General features: G+C 43.6%; 1 protein-coding gene across 1 annotated transcript in view; it reads left to right on the forward strand.

Annotated features, from left to right (window-relative positions):
* The window catches only part of MYLK (myosin light chain kinase), a 188890-nt gene that overhangs the window by 40285 nt on the left and 130630 nt on the right, over window positions 1–17975 (forward strand). Inside the window, exon 3 of the mRNA XM_017855305.1 lies at window positions 8311–8518. Within this exon, the coding sequence (XP_017710794.1) occupies window positions 8311–8518 (208 nt within the window). The remainder of the gene's footprint in view (window positions 1–8310; window positions 8519–17975) is intronic.

A 17975-nucleotide genomic window follows, 5' to 3' on the forward strand; every position in this document is an offset into this window, starting at 1 on the left:
ATTGGTTTTCTGTCTTTAAATAAAAACAATAAGCCAATTCAACCAGAGCAGAATGTTCTCAGTTAAAGTGTTAGATTTTTACTTGGTTAAGAGTGTGATGCCTTGACGTTGTCTCTAAGAATGCCAGTTGTGTAAGATGAGGCATACCAAGCCCAGAAGTTTCTATGTTCTGATATTTCTTAGGGCAGAAGTAGTTTCATGCCATTAACAAAGCTGGGAGAGAAATGGAGTTTAGGGTATCTCATTATTAAAAAAAAAATTATTGACTTTGAAGAAAAGAAGAGAGGAAGAGTCTAATCTTTAGAATCTATTAATGTGGTATTGTACATGTGCTATCTCATTTAATTGTAAACTTCTCAGCCAGGCGTGATGGCTCACGCCTGTAATCCCAGCACTTTGGGAGGCCAAGGCAGGTGGATCACCTGAGGTTGGGAGTTCAAGACCAGCCTGACCAACATGGAGAAACCCCGTCTCAACTAAAAATACAAAATTAGCCAGGCATGGTGGTGCATGCATGTAATCACAGCTATCGGGAGGCTGAGGCAGGAGAGTCACTCGAACCCGGGAGGCAGAGGTTGCAGTGAACCGAGATTGTGCCATTGCACTCCAGCCTGGACAACAAGAGCAAAACTCTGTCTCATACATACATACATACATACATACATACATACATACATACATCTCCATGGAAGTAGATTCTGATATCATCCCCACTTTGCAGTTATGTAAACTCAGAGCCAAAAAGTAACATGCTCAATGTCGGGCAGCTGATGATTGATACAGCCCACATTCGCACATGGATCTGTCTGACTCCAAAGGCCATATACCTTCTTGAAGTAAGTAGGTGGGACTTTTTTTTGCAGGTGACAGAAACTCCAGCTAGGTTAAGCAAAAGAGATGGATTGTCTCATATACCTGAGTGGGTCCAGAGTCTACTACAACTCTGTCAACTGTCTCCATTTCTTCTCTTCACTGTATATATCAGCTCTTATTCTCCAGATGGCTTCCGCCTTTTGGGAGGAGGCAAGAAAATGGATAATGGGGGTTGGGAGAAAATGACTGCAGATAACCCAAGTCTTATATCTTACCAGTTTTGGGTCTCTGTGAAAAGAGCTTTGGTCTCTCAATATTCAAAGATAAAATTGCAGGGAAGATCTCTCATTGACTGGCTTGGAACATATGCCCATTGTTTGAGACCAAGTGCTTTGGCCAGGAGGCATTTTACCAGTTGGCATCCCCACTGGGTCTCACACATAATAGGTGGAAAGGGAGGGGGCACTTCCTCCAAAGGAGAGGAATGCTGCTTACACTGGCAGGCAGGAGAGCCTAGCAAATCAAAACCACGCCAAACCACAGCATTAATTTGTTAAACCTCTGCAATGCCACATGCCTCTCATTAATACTTAATATGTCTGAGAGTGCATCTCAATTTGGTAGCAGAAACTAGAGAGCTGCCACAGAAGAATGATCTCCTGGGCTTGCTCCTCCAGCTGAAGACACAGTATCCGTGGAGACCCATGGCGAGAGAGAGTACAGCCAGAATCCCAAAGTTTTGTGTAGAGGTTCCGGAAAGGCTGGAGCCCCACAACTGTCCCAGAAGGGCTGGGAGTTAAACCAGAGGGACACCTGTTTTGCTATGAAAACAATGCATTTAGGGGAATAAGGAAAGTATCAACATGAGAGGTTGCCCATTGCACTTAAAATTCTATGTCTTTGGCCGGGCACAGTGGCTCACACCTATCATCCTAGCACTTTGGGAGGCCAAGGCAGGCAGATCTTTTGAGCCCAGGAGTTCAAGACCAGCCTGGACAACATGGAAAAACCCCATGTCTACAAATGTACAAAAAATTAGCTGGGCATAGTGGCATATGCCTGTAGTCCCTGCCAGTTGGGAGGTTGAGATAGGAGAATCACCTGAGCCCAGGAGTTCAAGGCTGCAATGAGCTGATTGTGCCACTGCACTCTAGCCTGGGCAACAGAGTGAGAGCCTGTCTCAGAAAAAAAAAAAAAAAAAAATCTGTGTCTTTGTTGGGCTTCTCCAAAGGGTTTTAGATGCTTATATCCTGAAAAGGGAATCAAAAAGTTGCATGTGTTGATAAGGTTGGTCTAGATAAAAGCAACCTTTGATTAAGCGGTCCACAAGGGCTTGAATTGTAACCCCCAGCTACAGAGCTATAACTTGCCTTGTGTTTTCAGTGACAGAAGCAAGTCCTCAGCCTTGCAGATGTCGAGGTGCAGGGATTCCTATGTCTCGGGTCATAGGATAAGAAAGCATGCCATAGGAAGTGAGAGTGGCTGATCACAGAGAAAGAGACTTTGAGCATCTGTCCCTGGAGACCCACATGGCGTTTGCTGAGCCATTCAGAGGAACGATTCTCTGCATGCTGGTTTCATTTCCACGGAAGCACTTCTGTCCTCACTGGTTTACAAGTTGGGCTTGGGGTGGGGAGTGCCCAGGAGTTTAAGCCTCTCACTAATTGCTGTTTTTAGCTGGTATGATCTCTTCCTGATGGGTTCTGTGGGTTTAGTTAAGGCTTTTGACTGTTGGCAATGGGATTATTCAAAGCCTTAATTAAGTGCCTGCCTGCTTATGGGGCTGAGTGCCAGTTGCTGACACAGACGCAGGCTCCGAAGCTTGGTCATGCCATGCCCCTGGCTCACTCTTCCCTCTTCACCCTCATAACATACCCATGAGGTAAGTTTTATAGACATTTTCTGTGGTCTGATTTGTTTGGGGTGTTAATATTTTCCTTCTTTTTTTTTTTTGTGCAACCATGTCCATTTATTATCTGAGTGAGCTTATACTTGGAGATGGGGCAGAAGAAGATAGATTCTTCTTCAGTGAATCCCTCAGCACCATTGGTTTTATTTCCTACTATTTTTCAGTTTTTAGTCAGCAGTCCTCTTCTAGTCTTTTGTCATAGGAGAAACAACAGTTGTAACAGGGTAAGAAGTTCAGAGTAATGTGCTACAGGCAGGCAGCAATCATGAATACATAGACAGTGTTGCAGAATGAGGCTTTGTCAGTTTAGGGGAGATGTCCATCCAGAAGAGTTCTTTAATGTCCCCTCCTCCAGGTCCAGCCTTTCCCAGCATCCATTCAGTTACTTAATCAAGTAAACACTCATTGACAGCCCCTTGGGTCTGTTGTTCCCATTCCTAAAGATTCTTCAGCTCACTATTCATATCTTCTTGGTGCATCTTCCCAATCCCCAGTGCCCTGCTGGGCAGTCTGTTTTCTCCCTGGCCTCAGCTCAATCCTGCTTTCTCTCCTTCCTGGTCTTCCTCCATCCCTGACGTGGGTAGAGCCTCAGTTTCTTCTTCCTACTCATCTGACCTGTCTGCAGTTGGCCCACGGCAGCTGTGCCCTGCAGCTGTGTGGGTTTGTAGTGTGTGCACTGCGCCAGGCCCTGCCAGACGCAAAAGACGTGCGGCAGATCTGCAGAATCAGCACAGTCACCCTATTCCTGCTAGTCTCCAAGCTTGGAGAAGATGGATATGTGGCTTTGAGTCTTGGAGGGGCTATGGGGACAAAGGATCTGCCACTGCTTTGAGCTCAGGCTATGGTAGCCTGTCCTAAGCAACTGGAGATAAGTTGAAAGCCCTTGATATACGTCAGAGCAAAACCAAAACATAGTGCTCCAACAGATGTTTTGCTTTTAGTCATTAAGTAAATCTCAAGGCAGCACCAGGTTCTGGAAACTGCCTCTCAAGTGAGACAGGCAGGTAGAATGCAGCAGCCAAGCGACTGCCTGCCTGCAGCTCCGCTTTCTCCTCAACCTTCAGCAAGCACAGAATGAGCCCTCATTCCTTTTAAAGGCCTTTTGAGGCCATAAAGGGTTTTAAGGACATTTTATGAAGCTGGAGCACAGTTTTACTACTTAAAATTATTATAGGGGTTATAGTGACTATATCTTTATTTTTATGACAAGTTGTTGGTTATGCCCTTGATTTATTTGATACCGGCTTTTGTTCAAGAACACAACCTCCAATTAAATGTGGTTACTGTGGCAAGAATATGATTCTCTCCTTAGAGTGACCCTCTTTGGGGCCATTTCCAAAACTCATTGTGGTGAAAACTCAGGGCTGTCTATTCATGTTCGTGAGCATTTCTTCTTGTGGTTACTTGGTTTTCTCATATGAAGGATTAGAGTGTACTAAGGCTGTGGGTTGGACACAGAGGAGAATGCAGGGGAAAGGAAAGAATCTTCCCTAAGAAGCTAAGTGGGTCACCATTTAAAACCATAATACTTCAGAGATGGAAGGAAACTTAGATATCAAAAGCAATTTCCTCCTTAATAAAAGGAAGGAATTACAACCCAAGAAAGCTAGGACACCAAGCCAGGCCCAGAGTGTGCCAGGCCCTGGCTTGCATGCTAGCCTCTCTGTACCACACTGACTCTCCCAGGGGTGTCTTAGGTACACACCTGGCAGGCACCAATCCTGTCCTACTGCGAATCCAAGGGAGTAGCCCAAGACTTGCTTATGGTGTGATTATAACTTTGGTGAACCATTTGACACTTTCCAAAAGTGGGGAGCAGATATTGCTTTAACCTATAAGGGATTTAGGGTCTCTTAGAGATAGACGCTTGTTAATACTTTTGGTTCTACAGAACTTATCTCACAAAAAAAACATGAATTTGCGATGAGGCATGGAGACAACCACTCAACCTGGAAACCAAAATTATGGTCTCCAATCTGCCATTTAAGCTGCCATGTGTGATCATGGCAAACCATCTAATTCTCCAGGCCTCTTTTCTAGGCTGCAAGGGCCCAGTAATATGACTGGCTTTGCGAGCTGTTGTGGACATTGTTGGTGCCCCACCTGTGTGCCTTCATTAGGCCCATTCCCAGCTGCTGTGAGTGTTGGTGAGGGCTTGCAGGCAGGGGTCTCTGAAGCCCTGTCTGAGGTTCTGTTTCTGGGTATCTAAACCAAAGACATCTCCCTCATAGCTGCAAGAGTCAGGTAGAGTCTATACATGGCAGCCCTCTGAAAACTACATGATCAAAGGGTTTTTACTGTGCTCTTGATGAAGATCCTGACTGTAAAAATCCCTGCTGTGACTTCTTGGTGGAAGGCCTGTGATGACAGCAGATAAAGCAAGCTGGGAGGGCAGGGCTGTTGTCATGCATCCCAAGGATATGAACCCAGGGATGTGGTTATTTGGTTTTCTTATTCCTTCACCACCCAGAAGCCCAGAGTAGTGGCAGACAGTAAAAATGGATTGATTTTCCATATTGGGAGGGCAGGTATTAAAGTTGCAAATCATTCAGACCTTGGAATTGAAAAGGTCACAAAAATTCCTGCCTTTGCTTCAGGTCCAGTGTGCTATAAAAGTATCATAGTGAACTGCAACTTTCTTAAGTGATGCCAGTTTCAGCATATTTTCAAATCCCTAAATATTTATTTTAAGAGGGCATTTCAGAGGTAAGCTTGGGGTATGTGGAGAAAGTGAGAGGAAAAGAGAAAGAGACAGAGGGATCGTGTCCCTGAGGTCTGGAACGTTTGCAATGTCCCCAGTTAATCATTGATGCCCCAGAGCCCAGTGAGCCACCAGAGCTAGCCCTGCTGCAGGGGGCCAGTGTGCTTACTAATGGAATGCCAGGATGCCTTTTGCGCGTTAATGATTTACCTCCTCCTAGGTGCAGTGCTTGGCACTCCTTTTCTCTGAAGCTGATAGGAGGCTGCGTGTGATCATCTTCTGATGGGTAGACCAGCCCTGCCTGATGGAGTGCAGGAGAAGACAGTGATGGTTTGCAGATTCACTGTATGCAGAGTCCTGAGGGCCTTCCTTCTGTAGGAAAGGGTTTCACATGAGAAGAATGCTTTAACAGTGTAATTGTTGTCTGATGTTCCCGTGCATGAACGTTTCTGCCTTTAGGGCCACAAGATGACATATTTTATATGGGTACATGACCTCTGTCACCTTCAAACATGCATAACATTTATTTGCATAGCTCTTTTATTTCCACTGCTAGATTTAAATTTCTTGAGGCCCTCAACAAATTAATGAATGTGCTATATACATTCATTATACAACACACTGATATAAAAGAAATGTATTTTTTAAGTACAATTCTTTTTTCTGTTTTGCAAAGGCCAGGTGTACTATTGCAGAACTCTCAGAAACTAATAGTTAACTAAAAAGAAAAGAGGAGGACACCCACAATCCTAACCACCCAGAGACAACAGCTGTTATATTACAGTGGCTGAGACCCTGTGTATTCCGATGGATGCGGTCTCCTTCAACACTTCAGCCTAAGGTCTGGAACACTTGTTTTGGTGAGGCTGCAATGGCTTCAGGCGTTGTTCACATGTCTTTTGGGGAATCCACTCCAGAGTCTCAGCATTTCCTCCAAAGTACGCAGTCTCTGTCATGAGTATAGTTTAGATTTTGATAGGAAAGGGATATATTTTTGTTTCCAGACGTTGTAAATAAGATGGACGATACTGATTTGGAGTTTTGTTGTTGTTTCTTTTTCACTGAAGCTTGACCACAAATTAGTGGGGACAGAAAGGCAGTGTTGTGAGATTCACAAACTGGCACTGAGGGGTGACTAAATGGAATAATCAAAGAGGGATTGTTCACTTTGGGAGTTTTCCCTGTTGTTCAAGGCTTCCTTCCTTAGGAAGCAATCTGCATCCTGGTTACTGAGAATCTGGTCTAAGGGTGGGCTAGGGGCTGAACACCTGGGAAGGAAACTGAGCACAGTCCAAAGACAATGACTGACACTTTTTAGCGTTGCTCTTTCCTCCCTTAGTATGCTTAGGGAAGAGACAGTATTTGGATGCCCAGGCCTGTGTGCATATGCGTCAATATAGCATGACTTTGTGACCTTGCAGAGGGGTGGGAGGAGGATTATTGCTGCAGATCAGTGAACCCTTTCTTTGTAAATGCAATCTGGGGGTCATTCAGTGAATTTTGGTTTTGCTTCATCCATATTCATTCTCTCTTTTCTTGAAGTGGATACATGGATAAAAACTATTACTAACACCATTTCATAATGCAAACAACTTTGTTCTCAGGAAGCTGCTATGTTGCCTTCTATTTTCCAGTGCTAAAGTCTTCAATTCTGGGTCCTTGGCTCTGCATTAGTGAGCCATTCTGAACCCTACTCCTCCAAAGATGCGTTAATTCTGAAGAGTCTACTGAGTTTCAAGTGTTTGAAGGCCCTTGGGGAACTTCTTTTCTCTAAAACTCAAAGTGAATTCTTTCCTTTGAATTTATCTCTGCATTTTCCCCTCTTTTGAGAGATGTCTTCTCTCTGATTGGGTTGCTATGAAACTCAGATGATTGCACCACTGCACTCCAGCCTGGGCAACAGAGCAAGACTCCATCTCAAAAAAAAAGAAAAAAAAAGGAAACTCAGATGAGCCAAGTACTTACAGAAGTGCTGAACACTTAGCATTAGCTCTCAGCAAATGTCAACTGCTAACAACAGTTAGAGAAAGGTGAGTTGTCTAGAGCAAGCACTACCCCATAGGAATATCACAAGGCCTGGGTGTAGTTGTAACTTTTCCAGTGACCACATTAAAAAGTAAAAACAAGTGAAATTAATCTTAATACATTTAATTCAACATATCAAAAATACTACTTTTCAACACCTAATCAACATTTTTAATTATTGAGGTATTTTGACCTTTTTTGTATTGTCTGCGAAACGCAGTGTGTAATGCACACTTACAGTGCAACTCAGTCTCACTGGGCACATTTTGAGTGCTCCATCACTACCTGTGGCCGGTGGCTACTGTGCTGGGCAGTGCAGGTCCTGAACCTTGCTACTCAAGGTGAGTTCCAGGGACCAGCAACATCATTAGCATCCGTGAGCTTGTCCCAACTGCAGAATCTCAGGCCACAGCCCGGACCTGTAGAAGCAGAATATGCATTTTAACAGGATCACCAAGTGATTTATTAGCATGTTAGAGTGAGAAGCACTGGTCTAGAATCCCTATACTCAGTCCTCGCCCCCTGGGATTCTAATCTAATTGGTCTAAGGTGGGGCCTGGGCACTAGTGTTTTTTTTTTTTAAGCTCCCCTGGATGATTCTAAAATGCCACTGGGCTTGAGAGTCATTTGTGTAGTGGGCTCTGGAGCCGGGATGCCTGACTTTGCCACCTTCTACCTTTGAGACCTTGGGAAATTGCCAAAACTCTCTGTACCTTGATTTCCTTATCTGTAAAATGAGGATGAAATGGGGGTGTTATGAGGATTAAATGAGTTAACACATGTAAAGCACTCAGAACAATACCTGACACAGAGAGAGTACTCATGAAATACAGGCTCTTACCCTTTCTTCTTTTTCTTGAAGGTCCGGGGTTACCCAGAGCCCCAGGTGACGTGGCACAGAAACGGGCAACCCATCACCAGTGGGGGCCGCTTTCTGCTGGATTGCGGCATCCGGGGGACTTTCAGCCTTGTGATTCATGCTGTCCATGAGGAGGACAGGGGAAAGTATACCTGTGAAGCCACCAATGGCAGTGGTGCTCGCCAGGTGACAGTGGAGTTGACAGTAGAAGGTGAGTCCCAGGAGGCCTGAGTCCAGGAGGGAGCTGAGCTCTCAGTTTCCCCAAGGCCTGCAGCTCCTGCCTTAGCCCTCTCTTCAAGGATAAACTGACAAGAGAAAACACACCCCATCCCTGAACTCAGGACCTTCCAATCTAATGGGAGAGATGTGGTCCCTGCGAACAAGGGAGGCATCCGGGAGACAATGTTTGTCAAACTAGGTATCACCTGTCTCCTGCTTGAGCCCTCCCCTGGCTTCCTCTCACACTGCAGCTGAAATCAGACTCCTTAGGATGGTCTTACAGAGCCCCACGCAATCTGGCCCCTCCCTAGCTCTCAGACCCATCTTCTATCACTCTGCGCCTGCTCAGCACACTATGGTCACACCCGCCTCTGGCCCTTCTTTGAGCAAGGCTACAGGGCCTTCACCCTTGCTGTTCCTTCTGTAAAGGAAGAGCCCTTCCCTCAGCCCTTCACCTGACATTCCCTTCACATCCTTCAGGTCTGTGCTCAGATGTCTGCTTCTTAGAGGCCCTTTCCTGACCATCCCAGCCCTATGATTCTCCATCCTCTCACCCCACTCAAGGTTTTTCTTTTAGGACGTATCACCATCTCACATTGCAGTGTCTCCTTCATCCCGCACCACTAAATGGAAAATTTAGGAGGAGATGGACTTTCTCTGCTCATTGCCTTATCTCCAACATCTAGAAAGCTTCCTGGCACATGGTAGATACTGAAATATTTGAGGAATGAATGAACAATGTTTATCATAATTAACATCATCTTTAGCGTCATTATGAAATAATACATGCTCATTATTCAAAATTATGTAACTCAGAAAAATATGTAGGAAGTAAACACATCAATGTGTTAACATATTAGTTAAAAGTAATTGCAAAAGCCACATTACTTTTGCACCAACCTAATATTCTTGTCTTTTTCCCCGCTCTGTACTTTAAAAAATTCTGTTAACTTTAAAACTTCCAGGAGAAGCATTGGACCATAAGTAAAATGGTTTTTTGCTACTAGTGTGTCCTTCCGCCATGCTGAAGACACTCCACTGGAAAGAATATCTCTAGTTCAGGCTCCTGGCTGATATTTAAAGCCTTGATATCAGGAAGGACATGGGGTCCGTCAACCCCTCAGAAGTAACACAAGGTTCCCTTGACCCTTCCCGGCCTTTCTAAACATGGAAGTTTATAAATCAAGGCTCAAACTCATTTCTCCTCTTTCAGAAGACTGTCCTCCCAATGTGGCTTTCAGGGGACACTAGATGGAGAATTAAGGTAGTCAGGGAAGGTTCCAGAAGGGGGCGAGGTGCACCTGGGCCAATGGCCACCCTTTGCCCTGTTTTCTCTGTTTTCCCCACACCACAGAAGGGCCAACAGGCTGTTTCACAGAGCAGAGCATGCATAGTTTGGATGCTTTCCTTAAATTCTTTAACTGGGTGACTCACTTACTCTAATGACCTTTGAGTACTTGTGGCTGGGGCATTCCAGATGGAAAGTGACTCCTGCTCAGAGCCTCAGGATGGACCTCAGCTCTGCCATCCTGGTGCTGTGCTTTCCCCTACATGAACCCCCTTTCAGTGCCCGAACTTTGTGTTGACACCTACAAATAAAAATTACCGTGTTCCCTCTTCTGAGTTCCTGTTTAGAGCGGGGGAAACCGAAGGAGCACTGAGTTATGAGTTTGTGCCAATGAGATATGTGACTCTAAACCTCTGCACCTGTCTTTCTGCAGGATAAAGGGTTTGACTTTGGTGGTCTCTACAACCTGGACTAGCCCTTGTTTTCTGTGATCCACATTAAGGGAAGACTGGAGTCTGTTAGGAATGCAAGGGAAGCATATAAAACCTAGATAATATGAAAATCTTTTCTTCAGTCCCCACTATTCAGGAAGTGAGAGCTGATGTCACGATCAAGCAGGGAAATGTTTAGTAGCTCGTGGTACTCGGGGCAGGGGAAAGGGAATCAGGCTGAGGGCTGTAAAGGAAGGAGAGCAGGCCAAGGCTCTCACCCCCGCCCCTCCTCTTTGGTTTTCATTTGGGGAGACTCAGGCCCTCAAATTAAAATTGAAATACAGTTAATCAAAATAAAATTAAGACATAAAATGTAAGATGCTTTCGGTCTTCTAACTCTAGGAAATAGAGAACAGCCTAAAGGATGCAGCTGTTTAAATGTGTGTGAGTCCTATGTACATTCTGCTTCTGCAGCAAGGCCAGTTTTAAGCTCATGTGTGACTTGGGGCCACCCCAAAGACCTAGGCCTGAAAGAGTCCACTCTGGGCCCTTCTGCCATGGATAAGTTGTTGGCTGTGCCAGGCTAGCCCAACCCTTTACAAAGGAAAACTAACAGCCCACCTGCCTTCCCTCCAGCTCTCTGTGCTATGCTTCTTACTTGGAGTGAGCAGAGGTCCAGGAATTCAGAGTGTAATTCATATGTGGAGTTTTATAATCCTTTAGTGGTCAAGTTTAGGAGGCAGTGTTGAGCAATGGAAAGAAAGTCAAATGGTCTTGGATCAAATTTTAGCTCTACTAATTTCTAACTATGGAGAAATTAACCTTCCTAAGCCTTCCTTTTCTGTGCCTTGGAGTTCATGGCTGCCCCACAGTGTGGTATAAGGATAAGCACAGCTAGTAGCAAATAGCACCCAGAAAGTGGTAGCTTCATCATTATTTGAACTGACATTTGCATCCTTAGAGCTACTTAAAAAGGGAAATCTGCAAGAGAGAAAGATTCCTCATCTGACTTTTAATTTGGTGATCAGTCCCAAGAAACATTCAAGATCCCCCAAGAGAACGAGTGCCTTGATGAGAGCCATGCAGTTATTCAGGGCCTTACATGATGGAAATCAACCATGGTCTGAGCCCCTGGAAGCCTTTCTGAAGCCAGCTCTGACACTTGCCCACCTCCAGAGGGCAGGTCATGAGGCTTGGTGCAGAGCAAGGGAGACATGGTAACTGCCCTCTGAGAACTTCCTCTCCAGTGGAGGACCACAGACCTGTCCTGTAGAGATTTAATGTGAGCCATATATAGAAACTTTTTTTTTGTTTGTTTGTTTTTGAGACAAGGTGTCGCTCTGTTGCTCCGACTAGAGTGCAGTGATGTAATCTCAGCTCACTGCAGCCTTGACCTCCTGGGCTCAAGCGATCCTCCCACTTCAGCCTCCCAAGTAGCTGGGACTACAGGCATGTACCACCACACTGGGCTAATTTATGTGTGTGTGTGTGTGTATGTATGTATGTATGTATGTATGTATGTATGTATGTATTTTTCCGAGATGGAGTCTTGCTGTGTCACCCAGGCTGGAAAGCTGTGACACGATCTTGGCTCACTGCAACCTCTGCCTTCTGGGTTCAAGCAATTCTTCTGCCTTAGCATCCCAAGTAGCTGGGATTACAGGCGTGTGCTACCACGCCTGGCTAATTTTTGTACTTTTAGTAGAGACAGGGCCTCACCAAGTTGGCCAAGCTGGTCTCAAACTCCTGACCTTGTGATCCGCCTACCTCAGCCTCCCAAAGTGCTGGGGTTACAGGTGTGAGCCACCATGCCCGGCCTTATGTATTTATTTTTTTAAAGATGGGGTTTCACCGTATTGCCCAGTGTTGTGTAATCTTAAGTTTACTGGTAGCCACATGTTCAGATATCAGGTAAAACTCATTTTAATAAAATACTTTATTTAACCTATTAAATCCAAAATATTTCCATTTCAATGTATAATCAATATAAAAATTACTAATGAGATATCTTACATTCTTCAACATCTGGGGTGTATTTTACACTTACAGCACACTTCACGTCAGACCAGCTATAATGGCAAGTGCTCAGTAGCCACAAGTGGCTAACAGCTACTGTTTTGAACAGCACAGTGCTAGAAGCTGCCACCTGAATAGGAATAAACAAGGTTTACACAGAACAAAAAGAGAAAGCCACATGGATGAACAGGTGTTGATATGGTTTGGATGTTTGTTCCCTCCAAGTCTCTTGTTGAAATGTGATTCCCAAGGTTGGAGGTGGGGCCTGGTGGGAGGTGATTAGATCATGGGGGTGGATCTCCCATGAATGGCTTAATACCATCCCCTTGGTGATGAGTGAGTTCTCGCTTAGTTAGTTCACGTGAGATCTAGTTGTTTAAAAGAGTCTGGGACCTCTCCCTTCTCTCTCTTCCTCCCTTTCTTGTCATCTGACATTTCTGCTCCTGCTTCACCTTCCTCCATGATTGTAAGCTTCCCGAGGCCCTCACCAAGAGCAGATGCTGGTGCCATGCTTCTTGTACAGCCTGCAGAACCAAGAGCCAAATAAACCTCTTGTTTATGTAAATTACCCAGCCTCAGGTATTTCTTTATAACAATGTGAGAACAGACTGACAGGTGGTGAGTAGTCCTGAGTCATCACACATCCACACAGTGAGCCTCGGACATGAGGTAGAGTGAGTGCCCAAATGGTGGGTGTGCCCCAGCCCCAGTGGTCTCAGTCTGAGAAGGCCTTTGACACTTCAAGGACCAGAGAGTCACTGCAGGTAATAAAGGGTTAACTTTAAGGACATAAGCTCAGGAGCCCAGGGAAAGCCAAACTGGCAGCCCCCAGAGAAGATCCAGACCTCAGATGGATCACCCACCTTACAGGATTTGTTAGTGCAAATGCATGTGCACAGAATCACCTGGTGAATCTGGTTGAAATGCAGATGCTGATTCCACAGGTCTGGAGCAGAGCCTGGGAGTCTGTACTTCTAGCCTCTAGTTGATGCCATGCTGCTGGTCCACAGACCACTCTTGGAGTAGCAAGGAGGGATTTAATTACATATGTGATATATTCCACCTAGTACAGTGATTCTCAAACTTCAGCATGCATCAGAATCACCTGGAGGGCTGCTGAAAACACTGACTGGGCTGGAGCCATCTGCCTGGCTCTCCCCTCCCAGATGGTCCAAGCACACCTCCCCCATACCCCCAGCCACCTCTCAGTGCCACAGCTCCTGCTATCTACACCCGCATGAAACCACTGCGGTGCAGACCGAGGCTCTGTATACACACACACACACACACACACACACACACACACACACACACATATGGAGTCTCACTCTGTCGCCCAGGCTGGAGTGTAGTGGCACAATCTTGGCTTGGCGTGATCTTGGCTCACCACTACCTCCGCCTCTGGAGTTCAAATGATTCTGCTGCCTCAGCCTCCTGAGTAGCTGGAATTACAGGTGCACACCACCACACCCAGCTAGTTTTTGTATTTTTAGTAGAGACGGGGTTTCACCATGTTGGTCAGGCTGGTCTCGAACTCCTGACCTCTTGATCCGCCCACCTCAGCCTCCCAAAGTGCTGGGATTACAGGCGTGAGCCACCATGCCCGGCCTCATTCTGTTCTTGAAGGATGACTTCCAAATTTCCTTAGGTGGACTCTTCCCTCCTTTAGCTTCACCATCCACTTTGCCTTTGCCTCTTTTTCCCTCCAAAATATGCATGGGTTGCCCTTGCTGGCCCAACTTAGATTTTTGCCACTGAGGCTGCCTCCTTCTTTTTCCATCTCATATTCCTCCACCTCTTTCTCCCATCTCCACCCCCGGCCCTTTGTGGATTTAGGCTTTTCCCAGTTGCTTATAGTTCTAGCCTCTTCTTCATTCCTCAGATTTTACTGAACTTTGTGCTGGGATATAAAGAACAATAAAGCTCAAACTCCTAGCCTCAAGCAATCCTCCTGCCTCAGCCTGCTGAGAAGTTGTGACTACAGGCACATACCACCATGCCTGGCTTCACAGTTCTTTGTACTTGAACTTATTTGTGTTTAAATTATAAATAAAGCTGGGCATAGTGGCTCACGCCTGTAATCCCAGCACTTTGGGAAGCCAAAGTGGGCAGATCACTTGAGGTTAGAAATTTGAGACCAGCCTGACCAACATGGTGAAACCCCATCTCTATTAAAGATATAAAAATTAGCCATATATGGTGGCGGGTGCCTATAATCCCAGATACTCAGGAGGCTGAGACAGGAGAATCACTTGAGCCCGGCATGGGGAGGCTGCAGTGAGCCGAGATCACACCACTGCACTCCAGCCTGGGCGACAGAATGAGACTCCATCTCAAAAATATATAAAAAATAAAAATAAATAAATAAATTGTAAATCAGTATTTTAAATGTTTTTCTTCTCCACTAGAACTGTAAGCTCCATGAAGGCAAGACATGTCTCTTTTTATCAGTTACTGAATCCCCAGGGTAAGGAAACTAGCGCAGGGCCTGAGCCATGATAGGTCTGCCCTGTAGAAAGAGCTCAGTAAATATTTGTTGACTGCCTCTGTATCTGCCTTTGGGACTTCATCCCCTGTACTAAGAAAGGGATTCAGTTCCTAGTATATATAAGCACTAGTCAGAGCTTCAACAAGCTGACTGACATGTACAATAAAATCCAGAATAATATCTGAGCCTTAAAAGAAAGGCAGAGTGCTTCAAAAGGAGAATTTCTGCAAAAATGTTATTCACATTGAGCAATTTCAGTGACCTTTAGTTTTGACTTTTTTCATTCCTTTTTGCTTCAATACCAAGTTTAATATTCAACCAGAAATTCTGGTTCTAGGCACTTCTCCAGAGGTTTTATTAAGCCACTGGCCCTAAACAGAGACAGTATCACCCTCTAGGGGGCACTTAGGAGATGGTGGTCCTTTTGGTTTCCCAGTAATTGGGAGAGTTGCCGGATTTAGGGGGCAAGCACTAGGGGTACAGGATGGGCTTCACAGCAAGAATATTTTCCCAGTTCCTCACAATCCTACCAGAACAGACGCCACAAATATATAAATTGGTGGTTCCTTAGTCTTCAATAATACCAAAAAAAAAAAAAAAAAAAAACTCTTCAAGACATTGTAAAACAAGCCCAGTAACTGAAGAAATGGTCATCGTCTAGAGGGAAGATTAAAAGGAATGAAGCTATAGCTCCAAAATTATTGAAAAATTTACTCTGCACAAATTTTCTACTAAATGAAATGTAACATTTCTATCTATATCTATAATTACCTCGTATAATTGTATATATAGATAGTGCTGTTACTACACTATTGCCCTGAAAATGTGGACCAGAGGAGACTTAAAACTCTTAATATTAGAAGCAAATAGTATTAAGTTAATGGAGATGCATAAAATATAGGCGTCTTATTGACTTTTATTGCCATCTCACATTTTTTAAAACTTTGGGGAACAGTAATAAATCTATATTGTAGAAAGATTATGTATTGACATTATTTTTTGGAGATGACTGCTGTTTTCATCCTAACACATGTCTTCTTTATAGTCTCTTGTTATTATCACTGTTCCTTCGTCCAAACCATTCACTGAATGTATATTTCAAGGTAAGGTGGGATTTTACCTTGAAATCCTGTGATAACTTTTACTGTGATATCTTTTTTACTACTCAACCCCATATCATAAAACGGAGAACTGTTTTAACACCACATTAATACATTAATCATCTTTCTAAACATGTTCTCTACTTCAGTGGTCTATAACTTGTCTTGCTATGTTATCTTCTTTTAAAGTTATTTTCTTCTTTCTTTTTTATATAATACATCTTTCTAGTTGAGTATTCTAGTGTCCACTTGTAGACCTGTGCTGTTTCGCTTTGTTATGCTACTTGTACAGTATGATTTTTCATCACTCACTTTTAGATCTAAACATGCATTAGGAGTTAATGCAAGTATCAGCCATTTCATTGTCTTCTAATGTGCCTGAGCACTGACATATTGAAATGGTCATACTTGAACAGTTGCATATTGAAATCCACATTTTTATAATTCACTTTCCCTCTATATCACTGTAATGCTTTAGTTAAGGCTTTACATTTATTTTCTTTTTGAAATTATCACATATGTATATGTGTGATAAGAAGGGAATTTTGATCAGGGTGGCATGGGGTATCAGTTAATATGTGTTATAAAAAGCAGATATTTGTTCTGATAGAGTGGAAAACCACTATTTTAAGTAATCCTCAAAAAACACTTTGAAGTTGGTTACAAGTAGGGTGACTGCACCCCACTTTTCCTGCAATAGTCCTAGCTTTCTCCTGTTATCCTGGCATAATTATTAATTGCATCTCTCTCAGTGTTGAGAGTCTGTGTTTGGATGATAAATTATATCGCCACACATTTTTAGAAGCATTTCGACTCCTTTCAATTTTGATCACATTATTCACTTTTTGAGCAGTATGTTCTGACCCGATTCAGTGTTTCTGTATCACTTGACAAACAGAGCTAGGTCTGCTTTATCCCTTCCACCACTGAACTTCCCAATCCTAAGACCTGCCAGCATTCTCTTTTACTTGTCTTTGAAAAATCTAAGATCAAATACCATCAGTGTCTTGGTCTCTCCTTTTTCTCAGCAACTTGCTTCTGTCCTCACCAATTCTCTTAACTCACTCTTCTATTTTTTGCATTTCTACTTTAATCCCCTTTCCACTTATTTTTCTACATAACCTTACTGTTCTGCCAGATTTTCATACTTTTACAAAATTAATTTTGCCTTATCTAACAATTTGCAACTTCAGATTTTTCCTATAAATAGACCCTGTTAGTAATTTTAGCCCAAATTCTTTTTGTTAGTAATTTTAGCCCAAATTCTTTAATATGAGTTAACAGACATGTGAACTCTCTCTTAACTCATATTAAAATAGCATCCATCAGTTCCATTTTTAGCTGACTGCTTTATGTGTTACGTTTTCATCATACCCTCTTACCCTGACATAGAGGTATCTCTCTCCAGCATTCTTTTGCTATTCTTTGGGGAAGTGCCATGTTTTTGCTTTTATTTTATTTTTTAAGGAACAAAGGAACTTAAGCCTTTTGGATTAAGATGCTTAGCTCCCAAGACTTTTTAAAATGTTCAGTCTATTTTTTTTATTGTGGTAAAATATACATACCTAACATAAAATTTACCATTTTAACCATTTTAAAGTGTACAATTGTCATTAAGTGCATTCACAGTGTTGTGCAGCCATCACTGCTGTCTCATTCCAGGACTTGTTTATTACCCCCGATGGACACCCCGTAACCATTGAACATTAATTCCCCATCCCCTCCTCCCCCAGCTCCTGGCAACTATGAACCACCATCTTTCTCTATGGATTTGCCTCTCCTGGACATTTCATATGAACAGAGTCCTATAATGCATGGCCTTTGGGGTCAGCTCCTTCACTTAGTGCACTTTTTCAATGTCCATCCATGTTGTACCACGTGTTAGTACTTCCTTCCTTTTACAGCTGAATAATACTTCATTGTATGGATACACCACATTTTGTTTAACCATTTATCAGTTGATTAGTCTAATTTTTATGAAATCCTTATTCCCAGATGAAACGACTGATACAGTAGCATGGGTAGTGCAATGGATGGTACACAGATATTTTGTGGTGAGCCTGGATAATGCTGTTGTATAGAGCATGTTTAGAAGGCCCTATCCATCCTCTATTTGGATGCCAGAT

Source organism: Rhinopithecus bieti, unplaced genomic scaffold (assembly GCF_001698545.2).
Source record: "Rhinopithecus bieti isolate Rb0 unplaced genomic scaffold, ASM169854v2 scaffold_39586, whole genome shotgun sequence".
NCBI classification, from domain to species: Eukaryota; Metazoa; Chordata; class Mammalia; order Primates; family Cercopithecidae; genus Rhinopithecus; species Rhinopithecus bieti.